At 39.5% G+C, this 18,291-nt stretch overlaps 1 protein-coding gene across 1 annotated transcript; it reads right to left on the bottom strand.

Annotated features, from left to right (window-relative positions):
- Positions 1 to 11,292: 11,292 nt before the first annotated feature.
- Positions 11,293 to 12,225, bottom strand: LOC149007739 (uncharacterized). The gene has a single exon (XM_089167144.1). The coding sequence runs from the start codon at positions 12,223 to 12,225 to the stop codon at positions 11,293 to 11,295; it is 933 nt and encodes a 310-aa protein (XP_089023270.1).
- Between the last annotated feature and the right edge of the window lie 6,066 nt (positions 12,226 to 18,291).

Below are 18,291 nucleotides of genomic sequence, written 5' to 3'. Positions count from 1 at the left end.
CAGTTCTACAGAGTTGACAAACAACTCTCTGTTCATTCATGAAAGATGGAGAAGAAAAACTTCAAAATTTTGAACCAGAAGAACTAGAACCAATAGTGTTATGAGAAATATTATTTTCATTTCTGTACCAATGGGAATTGCCAAAAAAATTATTATTATCTCATATGTTGTACCTATCACACCCCATCCGCCGGTCTCGGTTACCCGCCCGACAACCCGTGGAGTGATCCGTCACAAGATCCACAGTTTTAGTCTATCAATAATAATAAATGCAAGTAAAGACAATCATGAGCAAGATTAAGTTCAATAATTAACTGAAAGGATTACAGGAGTCCAAATACTCCAATAAAATAATCAAGGAAAGAATAAATAATCAATATGTAAATGAGTTCAATGGAAGCAATTCAAAAGGTTTAAAGAAGTTTCTTTCCGGTTTCTTTTTCTAAAGCTAAAACCTTAGACTCAAGTTTATTAAGATGAGGGGTTCTCCAATTCTCCTCCATAGGATGAGCAAACTGCCTGGCAACCTATCTCCTCCGCCCATCAATGGGTGCTATAAGCGCATTTCATGCACTCGCAGGAGCTCCCACACAGGCTATCTCCATTTCTCATTGTCAGTGCCACATCTTCTTCATACAGGAAGGTTCCTTCATAGGAAGCCAATCCATCTTCCTGCGTATTTTCTCCATCTGTACAAGCTAATAAAACATAGACAAATAAAGGAACGAGTTCTGGAAAACTCAATAAGAACAAACAATGATTCCCATCCATATGTCAAACCAATCAGAAATGCATAAATGATATGTATGAATGCAAAATATGAATACCGCTAAGATCTAACCATGCAAGTCTCTAACAGTTGACATGCTTTAAGATATACACCAGCCCTCCTCTTGGAAGGTCTAGTCACTCTGATCTAAGGGTGTCAATTCGGTACGGTAAGGGTAATTCGATACGATATGGTATGGTATTGAATTTGAAAACCTCAAACCATAACCGTACCGTACCATATTTATACGGTACGGTATGAAAACGGTATTTTAAAAAACGGTACGGTATGAAACCGATGTAAAATCGGTATGAAATTTACATGGGTGTTTCGCTATTGTAGAATTCAAACTTGCCTACATGTTTGTCTGTTCTCTCCTATACAAGACAACATTTTTTAGGCTTCCAATGTAACGAAACACCCATGTAAGTTTCATACTTAAAATGCTTGGGAAATTGCAAATACAAATGAAATGCTATGCTTTCTTGGCTCTTGTTGGTAGGAGGTTAATGGTAGGCAAGTAGGCAACCTGTTTGGTGGGGAAACAAATAATAGAAATACAATCCCAAATTAGCACAAGTTGTTTAGAGACTAACTGGTTAAGATCTACAGAAATGGAAGAACCATCTATTACAACTATAGTCCTTTAGCACCTTGGTTATTCACCTATTAGGGTTTAAAGGTTAAACTAAAATTACAAAACTAACCATAAAAACGGTATTCGGTAATTCGGTGTGCTATACGGTATGTACCAACGGTATACTGTCTAAAACCATAACCGTACCGTACCATATTCCAACAAAACCGTTTCGGTATATACCGTACCGAATTTGAATCGGTATGGTACGGTGCGGTTTTAAACAGTAAGGTACGGTATGGTTAAACGGTTTTCGATACCGTATTGACATCCTTACTCTGATCCGGCAAGGAGTGGTTACCTCTATAGGGATCCTGGGTAAAATGGAAAGTCCACACCTGGCTCTCAAAACATGGCTGGGGTTAAGTCAACACTCTCTCACCACGACCATTGGCATGAGTACTGGCGCATGTCAGGGTTTCTAATCCAATGCGGGTCATAAAGGTAACATACTATATGAAGTCCAGATACATCCCCTATGGCACCAACCAACTCGGTTCAATATCCTTCATAACCTAGGAATGAGAACCCTCACGGACTGGTTACCGCTATTAGATTCCATTCCATAACCCTATGGTCATCCACATATTGTTGGGGCGGAATGCTCTCATGACTCCTCACGACACCCGGTCCGTTCCTTGAACGTCCATGAGCCCAACCCTAATATATGCAACCCTACCATTTATATGACCAACAGTGGACCATCATCACATCACTGTCATCACAGGTCATTCGGCTTCAATTCCCCTACCGAAAGGGTAGTAGCATATGGGTTACCTAGCCATGCAACTCTAGACTCTACCTAGGTATGTCATCCAGTAGTTATGATAGTGCTAGAGACATCAGCAAGCATGTGTCCCATACCACAACCCTCTGATATCCCAAGCTAAGATATCCAAATGAAATACCCCTTCCATCAGAACCACAAACCAACCAACATCAGCATATCACATTCATAATCCACAAAGTATAAGTAAAAACAGTACAAACAGCAAGCATATCATAAGATCAACATGCTAAACAAAGTTACAGCAGCATATGAAATGAAAGAACAGTAATAACAGACACTGGACTAGCATGTTTAAGTCATTTCATAAAGATAGGATTGTATGTCCTTACCTGTAATTATGTAGAATCCCTCTAACTTGCAATCCAGAAACTATTATAAGACTTTTATTTGAAACAGAGAACACCTATATACAGGGTTACAATAAGGTATAAGTTGAATGAATCAAATCGGATCAAAACCAAAAGTCATTTGGTCACTGGAAACCAGCCGGTCGCTTAGGTTGAGCGACGGCCACTAGTGACCGCCCCAAAAATAGAGAGTTTCAATCCGAAACTCAAGCTTCTAATCATCCGATTTCAATTCGAATTTTGAATGATCATAGTCCGAATCTCAAATCTATCACTCTTATAACCACGGGTGATACTAAACCTAACCAAAGACATCAAATTGGTTATCCAGAATCCTCCCTCTTGATTAGATCAACGACCTTTTCACGAAAGCATGGTTTCGTTTTCGGATCTGATCTCACCAAGATCATCAAAAAGGTAGACAGTGCAATAGAAGGATCAAGAACAACCAAAGGGAAACACTAATCTACTTTTATCATAGCAAGTGATGAAGTATGAGTGAACAAGGAATCCCTTACCTCAACTAGATCAACTATGAAGGATAGTAGAACCTTTTGGGACTCTAACAGACTTTAGATCTGCTTCCAGAACGTCTCCACAGCCGTCTAACCTCCAAAAACAGTAATCCCGAATATAATATTCATAAAATAGGTGAGGGTTACTATTTATAGGAGTTTGAGGGCAAAATAGGGCAAAACCCCGCAACTAGGACCAGGCGGTCGCTTAAGGCGATCGCTTGGTTTAATCAACCGCCACTAGCAACCGCCACTAGCAACCGCCACCAAGTATATTGCTATACAAGGGTGCTTTGCTCAGGGGGTTGATGTCCAAGTACAACCTAACCCTAATGAAGACATGGGGGAGCTCTTACCTTCATTCCGGACATCTCCAGACATCACTTGCCTTCCAGAAGTCCAACTACCAAGCAAGGCAGGCTCTTCATCAAGAGAATCCAGATCCATGGGTTCAGGTTATGGATCATGGGCTTCTATCCAAACACTCCACAGATTTACCAGGCGAGACCTTCGGGTTCTCGGACCTGCAATACGGATCCCGGGTTAGAAATACGGGGGTTGTTACAGTACCCATTTCTACTGATATACCGACAAGGCCTTCTTCCACTAGACCTACCTCGTTGAAACACTTTTTGACCATTTCTTGAACTAGAGTCCTGAAAATTACTTCAATTGGGGGCATTCTAGGTTGCAACATTTGCAAACAATATGGAATTCACAACCTTAGAGGAAGAGGCTCTCATATGACTCTTTTAATAATCAACAAACCTCGAAGATCGTTGAAGGAAATAGGATCAGCATGAAGTAGGACAAAGGTGCTAAAATCTTTATATTCTTCTTCAAGCCCTCTTAAGGTAGCCAACACCAAATCTTCATCAGAAATAGGGGTATTAGTTGCAGCGAGCGTGTCGGAAATTGAAAGAATTTCCAAGAGATAATTTGTAATAGACATCGATCCTCGTTGAATCTTGAACAATCAATTCTTCAATTCAAGAATCCTAACGCGAGAACCAGAGGCAAAAACATGATTGAGTTCTCCCAAGCCTCATATGATGATTTTGTAGCCACAATATGAGGGAGTACCCTCTCTGAAATGGAAGCCACAAGCTAGCTCAAGATGAGCTGATCTTGGCGATCCCAAAGAACCGCCTGAGAAGGAACATAAGACGAAGGCAAAGAACCTTCAGCCAAAGATACACCAGAATCTGTAGAAGGAGATAGCAACAACACGGGTCCTAGAAATGAATCGTCTAAAAACCCTAAAAGTTCATATCCTTTGAGCAGAGGAATAAGGGCTTCTAGAGGAGAAAGTTAGAAGAGTTCAACTTAATTGGAAGAGCAGCTGCAACATTAATGGAGATGAGAGGAGAAGAAGCAGAGATCGGCGCTGTTGAAGGCACCGTAGAAGACGAACTAGAGGCTATCACCTAGGAACGAAGAAGGGCAGAGGCCCAAAACAAGCTGACACCATATAAGACTTAGGTTTTTGTTATTATTCTCGTATGAAGTACAGTAGGTATTCATAGGTACAATTGAAACACAATACTAAACTACTATTGACATAGGTGCTGGTGTAGGTGCAAATGTAGATGCCTTATCAGAGGTCTTATCTACTTGACTCACACTAGATCCAACATTGTTTGCTAGTAGGCTTGATCTCTAGATTTATGAATAAGAATACAAAGCGCCATTATAGAGCTACAAAAAAGGTCTAAGATATGTTGTAGGATCTCAAATTATGGAATCTAGTATAGTAAAGCAAGAGAGTTCATGTGGGTACTTTGATAGTGACTGGGTTGGATCGACAAATGATGGGAAGAGTACAACATGTTTTTGCTTTAGTGTTGGGTTTCGAATGATGACATCGAGATCTAAGAAACAAGCTACAGTAGCTTCATCCTCTTGTGAAGCAAAGTATGTGGCAAGGGCTGCTGTAGCATGTGAAGCAATTTGGTTGAAGAAGTTATTAACTGATTTGGGGATTAAAGCAATCTAGAGCAATTGAAATTCTTAATGTAACAGTTCAGTGATAACCATGGGAGGGCTAAACATGTCGAAATAAAGCATCATTTTATTAGAGAATTAGTTGTAGGAAATGAAGTGTTTCTGAAGTTCTGAGTCTGAAGATCAAGTAGCTGACATTTTTACCAGAGCTAGGCTTGGGGCATGTGAGTTTGGAATAAGAGGAGGTGTTGGAGGAAGGTTTCAAACTAATAAACAGCTGACTGAGTAAGTCATTGCTGGTTTTGAGGAAGCTCCACAATTGCTGGTAGTTGTTGCCGGTTTTCAGGAAGTTTAAGATTTTATTGGTTTTCTATTTTTTATTTGAGTAGATTTCATCTTTAGTTTTTATAGGAATATTGGGAAATTGTCTATGCTATGTAGGTTCAGTTCATGGTAGTTTAACATTTATTCGATAAAGAGAATTTGAAGCTCTGTTGCAAAAGTTTCCCTCTGTGCCTAGTTAGCTATTTCAAACTCCGATTATTCCAATAGTTCCCTCTAATTGGATTGGATGCAAGTGGGTATTTGAAAGCAACAAACGCATTCTGATGGGTCAATGGAGCTATAAAGCTCGTCTTGTGGCAAAGGGCTTTCATCAACACCCAAGATTCGACTTTGGGGATACCTTCAATTCTATTGTAAAGCATGCAATAATTTGTAGTATATTGTATATTGTCATCTCTAATAATTGGCCGCTATGATAATTAGAAGTCTCAAATGCCTTCCTACAAGGTGATTTAGTTGAGCAGGTGTTTACAGTGCAACCCTCAAGATTTCTTGATCCTACTAAACCCAATCATTTGTGTCATCTTCGAAAGTCGCTCTATGGGATTAATTAAGTAAGCTCCTTGAGCCTGGTATACTAAACTTATATTTTTATTTTCTCTCATGTTTATTGGATCTCACACTAACACCGCTTTCTATTTCGTTAGTCAAAGACAGTCACTTTATATTTTTTTATCTATGTTGATATTTTAGTAACTAGAAATAGTTTGGATGCTATTTCCGCTCTTCTAAAGGCCTTATCTACGGCATTAAAGGTCATGAGTGATCTCCAGTATTTTTTGGGTATGGAGGCTTCTCAGACTTCTAAGGGGTGGTTGTTTTCACAACAAAAAATATATTTTGGAGTTACTACCTCATACAAAGATGACTGATGCTAAACTAGTTTCTACACCCCTGGCTTCTAAGGTTTCTTTTATCTTACGGATGGTGTTCCTCTTCCTGATGGGACTTAGTATAGACATACAGCAAAGTGGTACCTTGTAGTATCTAACAAATACTCACATATAGACAAGTTTTGCAGTTTATGCATTCTCCTACTATTTTACGTTGGCTTGAAAAAATTACTTTCATGAAGTCCTTGCTGAATGAGAAAGAGTGCTTTTGCATCTTTTTTCCTATTCTCCCTCAATTTTGCTTCATCATCAATCTCTTTATACCCATTGTCAACCACCTCCCAAAGCTCCTGAGACTTGGAAAGTGTTCTCACCTTGATCCTCCAGAAATTGAAATTCTCACCCTTGAAAACTGGAATCATAGACTGCATTGAGTTAGTTCCTAAAAAGGCAATTGTTTTTCAAGTCAGAAAGAAGAACATAGCGCTGATACCAAAATGATAGAATAAAAGAGCTTTAAGGTAGTAGGAAATATGAATAACAACACAGTAGATGCAAAGTGATCCGTCTCTTTTACTAGATAATCCAAAAACTGCAAATTCATAACAAATAAAACAAGCTAATAAATAGCTAAATGTAAGCAAACTAAACTCCTAGAAATCAAAACGTAATAAAATGGGATCCCCACTTAATATGGGCCATTAATGACGGTTCCTACAATCATGGGACTTATTTAAAACCACCAAGACTTCTTCCACCAGCCATTAGTGGTTTAAATCACATTCCTAACATAATCCACTTTATCAATATTCAGAGATGGACCCTCTCCAAAACATTTAGTGAAGGATGTACAAAAGGCACAATCTTCTAGCCCCAATGGGTAAGGATCTAGATCCTCTCCGCCCCGACAAGCTGTCCACCACTAGTTGAGATCCTCTCCACCACCATCCTCACACACCAAATGGGTGTGGGACCCACACTATCCTACCTAACATGGCCAGACCTTCGAGTGTGGATCCCACTACTTCATGTGAGTGTGGGAAGACGTCTAACAAGCAGATTGGGTAGAGAGGATCTAGACTCGTCTCCCATAGGCAAGCCATGCCCAAATGTGGGGGGATTGGTCAAATGGCCTACTAGGGCAGAGAGGATTTGTCTCCAACGAATAGAAGATCCTAACTTGTTGTCACCATTGATATGGGTGAAGACAGAATTGATACACGCCCCAAACTTAAGGCAACCAAAACTGAACATAAACATAAACAACCGACTGCAAATCTAAGCTATGACCATTGTTGTGAAATCCCCTAGATTTCTCTCTCATTAATCCATAATTTCCGGACCGCGAACCAAGGCCTCGAATTGGCGGCAACTGTGGGCCATTCGAGTTTAGCCCGATGCTAATGGATGAACCTTGCGATGACCGACCTCTCATCTAAGGTTTAAGAGGAGAGAGAAGATCAACCACGACAGTGTTAAGTGACGATTTTGGCACATCTGTAGACTGATGATGGAGAGTCCGATCGACGAGGTAAATATACCCAAACGTAGATAATCGAAAGACCTTTCACTCAAGCCGAGAATCACCGAAATTGGACCCCGGATGGAGGGGCAAACATGGACCAGTCGATTGGCCGGTTGAACCGCCCCTTGCCTAGTTTGGGTTAGTTTCGGGAATTTGGGTTTAAAAACCCTATTTTATGTTTCAACTCACCGCTAAAAGCATTTTCTAATGCTAGAGTGGGGCTGAGGATTGGGGAAGAGGAGAAACCAAGGAGAAGAGTGGATTCCATCCACCCAAAGGCGCATTGTGACCCGAATCGTCGCGAGAATGTTGGAAAATGTGAGAATCCTTCAAACCCTCTTCTTTAAACATAGGTTTGCTAGGTTTCTTCACATTGATTGTTGGATTTCGGTAGTTGAAGCTTGTTAGATATATTGAATGCTCACAAATAGTTATATTTATGTTTTCCCTTATTTTGTGAGTAGTTTGTGTGAATTTTTGCAAACGATTTTGCATTTTGGCTCTTCAAAGTCGCCCACGTGCACTCGCGAGAGCCAAATTTGGGGCTTTTTTGTTTAGAATGAATTAGATCAAATTGATGGTACTTTTATGACTCTATGCTACCAATTATACATTTCCAAAGTTTCGTTTCGTTTCGATTCAACTTCGAATCGGTGGAAATAATGACTTTTCGCCAAAACTAGGTTGAAAAACAGTGAGTTTAAACCCATATGATAGATTGGATTTTTGTGGGATGATTTTGGGATACCTTTTGAAATCCATTGGACTTCTAATTAATATCTACTAGTCCTCTTACATGATTAAGTTTATTGTGAGTATCATCACCGATTCTTGTAAACGAAATTGTGACTCTAAGGAACAAAATCAAGTTGGAAGGTGAGGAATTCTATTGATGATATAAATTGCTTTAAATTAATATCTACCATGATATGCTTGTGTGTGACTTTGCGCGAACGGAAGGTAAGGTTACATGATTGTGTATTATTCTTTCTTTTGAATCTTATATTATCAATATGAGAATGATATTAGAATGTATGAGAATGAATGACATTGAATGAGATTATTCCTCTTATTCTCTTTTACCAACTAGGGTTGTGGGTTCGCCCATTACCCTAGTGACCTTATGTGATTACATCTAGACCTAAGTACATAAATGTTATGTTTCTAGAAGTGTTGGGCTAGGTATCTTTATGAGTGTTATTACTCTTCCGATAGGGGTATTGAAGCCACTTGACCAATGATGCCAGTGGGTGGGTTCCATGTGTCAAGCAAGCCCACTGCTATCATAGATTGGTAGGGTTGCATATAATAGATAAGGGCTCATGAGCGCTCAAGACCGAGTAACCAACCCATGAGACAACATGGAGAGCATCATGTCCATTATATGTGGATGACCATTGGATTAAGGAATGTGATCCAACAGATACCTCTCGTTGAGGATATCATTCATAGGTGAAAAGGTATCAAACCAAAAGGGCACTAGGCATGATGAGAGATATCCAGACCATATGTAGTACAAGACTATATGACCTTCCATTGAGCCTAGGTATAACCTTGATACACGTCAAATATCATACCAAAAGGTGATGTGAGAGATTTGTGGCTTATAACTCCAACCATGGCTTGACGGACTTTACCCAACAATCGCCAAGAACCCAATAGACGTTTCTTATTGAGGGAGAGTGATTGAGACCAACCAAAGGAGATTGGTGTTCCATTTAACCATAGAGACCTCATGATAGAGTTAGTAGCATAATATCATAGTCATGCATTTATTGTATTAATGTTATTACTTACATTATCATTTTGTGGACATGATTGCGGTTGAATGCATGACATGAATGTTAGTTAACCTCATTGAGTTCTATGGAACTCATTCTTTTATTTGTATGTGTTCTTTAGACTTTTCTACAGCTTATGGGGACCCCACTCCCATGGAGAATCCATTGCCTGTAGACTACCATGAAGGCATGATCAGAGAATATGTGGATGCACATGATGTTTCATGCCCGTGTCAGGATTGTTCTTACGGAATCACCTTCCATTAGAGCTTGTCATTAGAGTTTTTTGCTACAAACAAACTACTTTTCTTTTCAAAACTCTGGTGTTATCTTTTAGATTTGAGTCTTGGATGATTGTAATTGATATTTCAGATTTGATAACTTTACACTTAAACTTGATTTATTCTTGCCTTTTGATTGTGCTATATTATCACTATATTTATATGAATTCTCACTGAACTTAGGTCTTGCGGTTACCCCACAAATATTCAGCTGGGTGGGGTGTGATAATTGTAATTCTCAAAAACAAATTGATGTTCCATGGCCAGCACAGAAAGCTGTTTATTCAGTTTTTGGTTGAAATTTGAGAGGTAGCAAGCCAAATCCATCTTCAACCTTAAAAAATTTGTATTCTCAAACATTTAGGATGCATTTTGTGACCAAGTCAATTCCACGAATTGCTCCAGTGCTGTCGCAGCACATGCTTACTGTTTAGATCTAAATTTGTGTTCGAGACAAAATTTCAACCTTTGAAATTTTGTCTCACCTACAAGTTTCGATCTATCTAGACAGTAAATTGCACAGAGTGTTACTGGACAGTAAATTGCAGAGTGTTGCGCTGCACCCAATTTCCAAATCCATTTTCAACCCACAACTTTTCTGTTCTTAGAAAATTTCTATTATCAAACATTTAGGATGCGTTTGGTAACTATCTCCGGAAACAGTTTTTCTGTTCTTCTCTTATGCCGGAATAGCAGAAGACCAAATACCCGTTTGGCAAATTCACTTTCTTCTTCTGATCTCACAGCAGAAATCAACAGAAAGACACTCAAATTTTACCCGAACAACAAGTACATGTCCTACAGATGGAAGTTTAAGAGAACAGAAGTGATGGAAGACAAAAAGCTATAAAATCCTAAATTCATCTGTTCACCTCGCAACTGGAGAAATGATGAAACTGTACACTTTCTTTTTCGTCAAGAAATACACCAGCTTTCAACCAACAAACATAGAATCTAACTTCAAATCCTTCCTCTTTCTTCCCTATAGGTAAGCCCTCTTAGCTCATTCATTTAATTTTACATGTATCTTCTAATTACCAAAAATTAAGTAGGTCTGCAACTCGAATGAAACCCAGAAGAATCTAGCTGTGTATCCGCTTTTGATCATTGATGAACTTGATTAAATTAAAAAGCTAACATGCAGATCAAAGAAATTATACTGACTAAAAAATCCATTTCTGATCTATAAAACATAAAATAAAATTTTACATTGAACTGAAACCATAGCTACATATAGTTATATACTCTAACAGGTACTGCTTCATAAAAAGAATAAATTTGGGAGTTGGGACGATATATAAAAGAATCTCTTTATCATGACCTTAAGATTCTTATAGACAGAAATAGAACTGAGTTATGCACCTGCTGTAAGATCAAATAACAAATCAAAAGGACAATGGCCCCCTTCTGTTCCATCTTCAAGACATCAATGAAGCGTTTGTTCTTGTCAGAGGCCTCGATCAGTAGTAGAGAGAATTCTAGGGTTTGCATGTAACCCTTGTGCCTCTTAGAAGAAAGAAAGAAATCAGAAATCGAACCAGAAAGGATCTACTCCACCATCCCAAAGACAAGAAACCGGGTAAGAATCATCATTGGAGTACGGCCATATTGTCGGTGAGCTGGGTGCAAAGGCTACCGGCGGCGTGGCATTCAACAACGGCGGTTCAGTGCCAAACCCTTGTTGGGTAGAACGAGAAAACTCAGAATCACCAGGAAAGGAATCAATCCCATCATACAGTAGGGTTTGAGAATTAGGGTTTTGGGTTGCAGTGGTTGTGGTGGGCCCAACAAATCCACCAGCACCGGCAGAATCTGCAGCCATGGCCACATTATACGGACGGCTCTGATGATGATGATGATTATGATGATATTGTTGTTGTTGTACCAAAGGATACGGTGGTGCAGCTACTGTAGCAAAGGTGGGGTTGGGAAAAGCACTATAAGGTGCATAAGTGGTGGAAGGAGAAGAGAGAGTGAAGCTAAACCCAGATGGCCGAGGAAGAAGAGGCCTTAAAGTGGTGGAAGAAGAAGAAGAGGAGGAAGAGGAGGAAGAGAAAGATAGACCATGAGAGGAAGAAGAAGAAGGGTGAGGAGTGGAACAAGAAGGAGAAGGTTGGAGATTGAGTTGAGCTTTGGAACCATATAAGACAATAGCAGCACGGTCATAGGCACGAGCAGCATCTTCAGCAGTAGAGAAGGTGCCAAGCCATTTGCGTGTGCGTTTACGAGGCTCACGGATCTCAGCAACCCATTTGCCCCAGCTGCGTTGCCTTACACCTCTGTATCTGAATTTGTTGTTATCTGGACCACCTTTGCCTTTGCACTTCCTGCTAACCCTGCTGCTGCTGCTGGTGCTACTGTTGTTGTTGGTGTTAGTCTCTGCTGAAGAACTACTGCTTAAAGGAGTAAACAGTGGGTCTCCTTCGATTGGGTGTTGTTTATTGTCTGCACCATCCATGCTCTCTTTTACTTCAAAAATCTTAAAAAAGAAATAGCGAAAACTCGGTGGCCTCGTTCTCCGTATTGGATTAAACGATGTGAAGGTCCCTGCAATCCTGCAAGTTTGAAACTTGGTTTTCTATCCTGTGGATGTCAAGGGCGGTGGTCATTATTCTTTTTCTTTTTTCTTTCCTCTGGGGTAACTAAATATATGTTCACAAATAGACAGAGAAAGAGAGAGAGAGTAATGGTGGCTCAACAGGTTTGGTTTCTTCTTCTTTCTCTCTCTATAGCGGGTTGGTCACCCTGAAGGAGGTAGGAAGTTGCTTTGGAAGAAAGTAAAGTCGAGTATTTACTTTATTCTGGCTAAATTGAGAGACATGCACTTGTGCAGAGTAAAGTCACACAAAGACACTTGCAGCCTTGGGTTAATGAATTCGTGATATTTTGTGTGACATCTGTTGTAATCTTAAACAAGAATCAAAGCCCATGATGGAAGATAGATCTACCATCTTAATTGGGGTAGATTCATTGAGGTTTAGCCGTTTAGGGGGTCTATTGGGACAGTTCTGGGTAATGAGGCTAGTCGTTAGCCAGTGGCTCAAGTGGACAATGGCAGAATTATTCCCAAACATTAAACATTTTTTTAAAAAAAATAAGATTCTAATCCCGTTGGATAAGAAACCCCTTAGGTGATGAATTGTGGTTTAACTCATGTTGATCGGGGCAACCCTATCTATCCACACGAAGAGAACATGGACCAAACAATAGAGACTCGTCTGAATGATCTAAAAATCAAGGAAAACTTAGAGATCGAAAAATTCCTGCAAATGTAAAATTGGTTCTTTTTTTTGGTAAGAAAGAGATTTATTTATAAGGTGAAACCTCTATTACAACCTAGTCTTAGAATATCAAACAAAAGAAACCAGAAAAGACGAGGGGGTGGGGAAGTGATAGTTAGGAAGGCATCTTGGGAGAGAGCACTATCCTTTGCTAGAGGATCTGCCACCATGTTAGCCTCACGAAGAACATGCCTAAAGGATATAGATTCGAATGAAGTCGAGAGATAAAAAATATCAACTATAATTGGGAAGACCTTTCATGGTGCTTCAGTTTGATTTTCCTCCAGGATGCTAATGAGAGCTTGGTTGTCAAACTCTACTTCAATCTTAGGCAGTTTAAAGTCAATAGCCCACAATAAACCTTGTCTGATCGCCAAAGCTTTTACAGTTAGGATGTCCTGAGCTTCAATTCCCCGTCCAATGCAAAAGAGCATATGTCCCCAATGATCCCTTGCAATTCCTCCATAGCCAGCGACCCTTCTTTCTTTAAAAAGGGATCCGTCAACATTCAATTTAATGTGGGAAGGAGTTGGAGCCACACATTTAATGTGATTGCTAGTGTTGTGACTCTGCAGTTTCTTGGGGTTCTGGCTATACAAATTAAGGCCTTTCTAAATTTGAAACTTCACCTGTGACGGATAGAGTCTCTCAGTTGAATCATATTGACTGGTATATGCTTTCCACAATAACCATAATGCTGTTAAATTTGCAATTGCTAAGTCAGTAGCCGTTCCATCGTGCCATTGATTCACCAACTGTATTACTTTCTCCATCAAGGTCCCTTGTGTATTCATGAAGGGGAAGTGTAAAGCGTCCCAAACTGTATGTGCAAGAGGGCACATAACGAAAATATGGTCAGGTGTTGTTTGCTCCTCACCAGAGTATAAGCAGCTAGTGAAGCAAGCACATCCTCTTTGAATTAATAATGAGGCAGTAGGCAGCTTTTGTTGAAGGACCTTCCATAAAAAATGTAAAATTGGTTCATTTCTTGTTAATTCTTAAATGCATTTGAGTACTCAGTTTAAGATAGAAATATTTTTTGAACATTCATAAGGATCTTATCAATAACATTTTTAAATCACAAACAAAAGATAGGAAATCATGTGCGTCGTTCACCATGGATTGGGATTGAGAAGAATCCATTGTCATTATTTCATCCTCACTACAAGAAATGTTCAAAGTCTCTAGGTTTGTCCCTCTTGATGTCTCAGGATGTCTCCCATTGATGAATCAATATGAAATTTAACATAGCCATAAGAACGACAAGAAGTCATTTATATAGATCTCGTTGCAAGATACTCATTCTACACCAAAGATAGCTTGTTGGATTAGCAATGGCTCTATCCCTTGCCAGCTAGGATACCTAATATAAATACTCAAGATATGTTAGAGAGGTTCTTGGTCAATAATTTAGAGATCATGTGGAACAATAATTAATTCCTACTTCCTATACCCCAAATTCTCAACTAAGTCTAAAATTCATAAATACACAAAATAACTTTACATAAATATACATAACTAAGTCCTACAAAGTAATAAAACATCAATACTTATCTTTTCTTGGTTAAACAAACTGTAATAACTATTAGGTATTTGTTTCCACGAACTCATAAATTTTTTAACTATGACATCCATCAATAATAGGAGAGAAGAAAAAAAAGAGATGAGGGGTAATACTAGCAATAGCCTAAATAGAAAGAAAAATCATAGTTCAAATTAGAGAGATGACCTAGGCATAAATGGAGGGATCGAGGTCTTCTCTGACTTCCTATCCATTGTAATTCCTCCCAACCTCATACAAGTTGGGTACCCCACATAGGGTTGTGTAACCCTTTGGGCAAAGTTGAGGTTGTCACTTTATCTAACTATGTGAGATAACTAGGGGATATCTAAATAATTTGCTCAAGATGATTATCTTAAAGATGAAAATTCTATGAATGTGTTGAGATAGCGTTGTTTTATGTAAAATAGGAGAAGAAGAGAGAGAGAGAGAGAGAGAGAGAGAGTCACAGATAGAGAGAGAGAAAGAGAGAGAGTGTGTGATACCAGGTTACGTGGTTCGGTTAAAGTCAACAACCTACATCCATGGTAGAGAATGTTGTTGTGTTGTTCTATTTAATTGTAATTGAGTTGGACATGGCTTTATATAGAGAAGCTACAATAATTTTATTGAGTGACAATCTGTTGAATATACAACCACCTTAGGATAAGAGTTTGTGTTTGTGATGGAAGTCATCTATTGAGGCTTTGTGATAGAGATAAGACTTTGGTGAGAATGAGTGTGATTAGGTTTTACTTGTTGCACAAGTCTTCTTGCAATTTTCTATGATTGAGTCCATGTGAGACTTGTGGTGGTTCCCTAACACGCCTCCGCAAGCTAAACACACGGATGTAATGTTGAAATTGGAAATCAAGAAATTGAACTAATGAGATGATAGTGGCTTGGTGAAGACATCTGCCAGTTGATCCTTGGTAGAGAGGAATCGGACTTCAAGTCATTGTTTAGCAACCTTATCATGAACGAAGTGGTAACCGATCTCCACATGCTTCTTGCGTGCATGAAAGATAGGGTTGGCAGTAAGACGATAAGTGGCCCCCACTTTATCACACCACAAAAATGGAGGAGTGGATAAGAAGATCTACAACTCTTTCAAAAGAGACTAAAGCCTTGCAGTGTTTGCCAAGGCCTTGTGTTCTGACATCGTACTGGACTGAGCCACCATGGCTTCCTTCTTGGAACTCTAGGAAACCAAATTTCGACCCAAGAAAATTGCAAACCCTCCTGTCAATTTTCTCTATCATCAGGGCAACCTGCTCAATCTGCATCCGAAAATGTAGACAATTTAAATCAGAGAATTTATGAATAAGTAGCTCCTTGGAGATGATACCCTTTAGATATCGTGGACCAATGATCGGAAGTAGGGCTATGCATGAACTGGCAACCTTGTTTACGGAAAATTGAATGTCAAGTTGTGTGATTGTAGCATGCTAGGGAGCACCAACAATACTCCGGTAATGGGTAGGATCGGGTAGGGGGTCACTTGTGAACCGACTGAGTTGAGTTGTAGTGGACATAGGGAGTTTGAACTGGTTTACAGTCAATCATGCTTGCCCTGTTAAGTAGATCATAGATATATTAGGACTTGCTTAAGTGTAGTAATCCATCAAGATTCCGACCACTAACATCCCTAGGAAGAAGTGCAGTGGGCCCATGTCCTTAATAGCAAAGGTGGACCCAACGTGCTGTAAAAAGGTGGTTAACAAGGCTTCGTTGCTCCCAGTAAGTATGATGTCATCTACATAGATCAGTATGTAAATGGTCTCAATTGCCCCTGTATAGATAAACAAGGAAGTATATCAGTTTTGGACCCATGAACGACATATTCCAATAGAAATGTACTTAGCACGTCAAACCATGCTCGAGGAGCCTACTTTAGTCCTTACAAAGAATGATGTAAACTACAAATATAATCTAGACGGTGAGCATCAACAAATTTGGAGGGCTGCTTCATGTACGAAGTCTCCTATAATATGTCGTGCGAAAAGGCATTTTGAACATCTAGCTGTCTAATTGGCCAAGATCTAGAGACAACAATGTAGAGAACCAATCGAATGGTTTTGGGCTTGACCACTGGGCTAAAAGTTTCATTATAATTGAGCCCCACTAATTGGTTGAACCAAGAGAGTCTTATATCTTTCAATGGACCCATCTACTTTTCTCTTCATTCGAAAAACGCATTTGCATCCAATGATGTTTTCAAACCGAGGAGGAGGTACAAGAGACCAAGTTCCATTTTTTATTAGGGCAGTGAGCTCCTCATCTATAGCCTTTCTCCAATGAAGGTATTTATTGGCAATTGTGAAAGTATTAGGTTCAGTGTAGGTAAGATCAAGAAGGGTAGAAGTGGCAAGATAAGATTTAGGTTTCCTAGTGCCATCTTTATTGCGAGTGACCATCGGATGAAAATTTGTGGGATGCGTAGGAATGGGTAGATCAACAACAAGATTAATCTAAGGAAGAGAAGAAGTAGGATTGGATAAGGTTTGGCCAAGGTAGTTGAGGAGGGGGAGGATTCGGCCAAAGGCGAAGGAGGTGGGGAGGATTTGGTCAAGGTTGATGGTTGAGGGTTGGTCGAACTAGAGGAGGAGTTTTGTTGGGAAATGTCATGTCAACATTGCCGCATCAGCCTCCAGTTTTGATAATAACAAACATGAAGTACTAATGTTCATACTAAGTTATGTTTGTCCAGCTTATATGAATGCAAGTGGACCTAATCCAACTAACTAGATCCAACTCACCGGATGTTCAAGCCCAAGTCAAGACCAAGCCAATTTTGAACAAGAAGTCTAAGTTAAGATGAGAATGAAAGATTGAAGCATTAGAAGATTCAAGAATATCAAGTCAAATTCAAGCAAGAAGACTTCGAAAATCAAGACTTAGGACACTTTCATGTGCACTCATATATAATTGCACTAAATTGCACATATATCATGTCATTAGACTGTCCTAGGGCATGTTAGGAGAGTGTATGAGGCTTAACGTTGGCTAGAAATCCCTAAAACCACCTGAAGTCCCTATATCTCCCTTGACTAGGCATTCTGTACCGCAAACGGTCATCCGTCTAGTCACAGAGTGCCAGACAGAATTTTGGTTTGGACCAGATGGTGATTTGTTTGGTCATAGTGGCCCAGACGAAAATGCCAACTAGTTAAAATGAAACCTAATGGTTATATTTTAACCACTACTCAAACGGAGCTCCTCCTGAATCAGACGATGATCTGTTTGGACTAAAATTTTATAGAAACTTTTATCTATTGGGAGGTTGGGCCAAGCAATTGAATGCTATCTTTATAAGCCCAACCAACCCCATTTGAGAGCCTCTACCTTGCTTATTGAGCTTTATTCCCCTACAATTCTCAAGCTCTCAAATTGTAAAGAATATTATTGTCCTCCATCCTCAACGACCTTAAAGAACATAAAAAAGTGTCTAAGCAAGCTCATTGGAGCCCTTACTTGAGGAGATTGAAGGCTATTGGTATCTTATTGGTGTTGCATTCATTTTCACTTCAGCATTCATTCTCATTGCATTACACTCACACAAGAGGTAAAGTGTCACACCCCTTATTAGGTAATACCCTTCATCTCTTATATTGTGTTTGTTCAATTCTAGTTTAGGTTGATTAAAATTGGTTAGGGGTGCTCTTGCCTTATCTAGAACAAGGATTGTAAAGGGTGCTCTTGC

The sequence above is a fragment of the Hakea prostrata genome, chromosome 8 (genome assembly GCF_041222555.1).
Source record: "Hakea prostrata isolate BN-2017 chromosome 8, UWA_Hpros_2, whole genome shotgun sequence".
Lineage (NCBI taxonomy): Eukaryota > Viridiplantae > Streptophyta > Magnoliopsida > Proteales > Proteaceae > Hakea > Hakea prostrata.
The sequence above is the reverse complement of the archived record's forward strand: the minus strand, read 5'-3'. Positions and strand labels throughout refer to the sequence as shown.

Coding starts and splice junctions, on each gene's coding strand:
- LOC149007739 (XM_089167144.1), bottom strand. CDS start 12,225: ATGGATGGTGCAGACAATAAACAACACCCAATCGAAGGAGACCCACTG.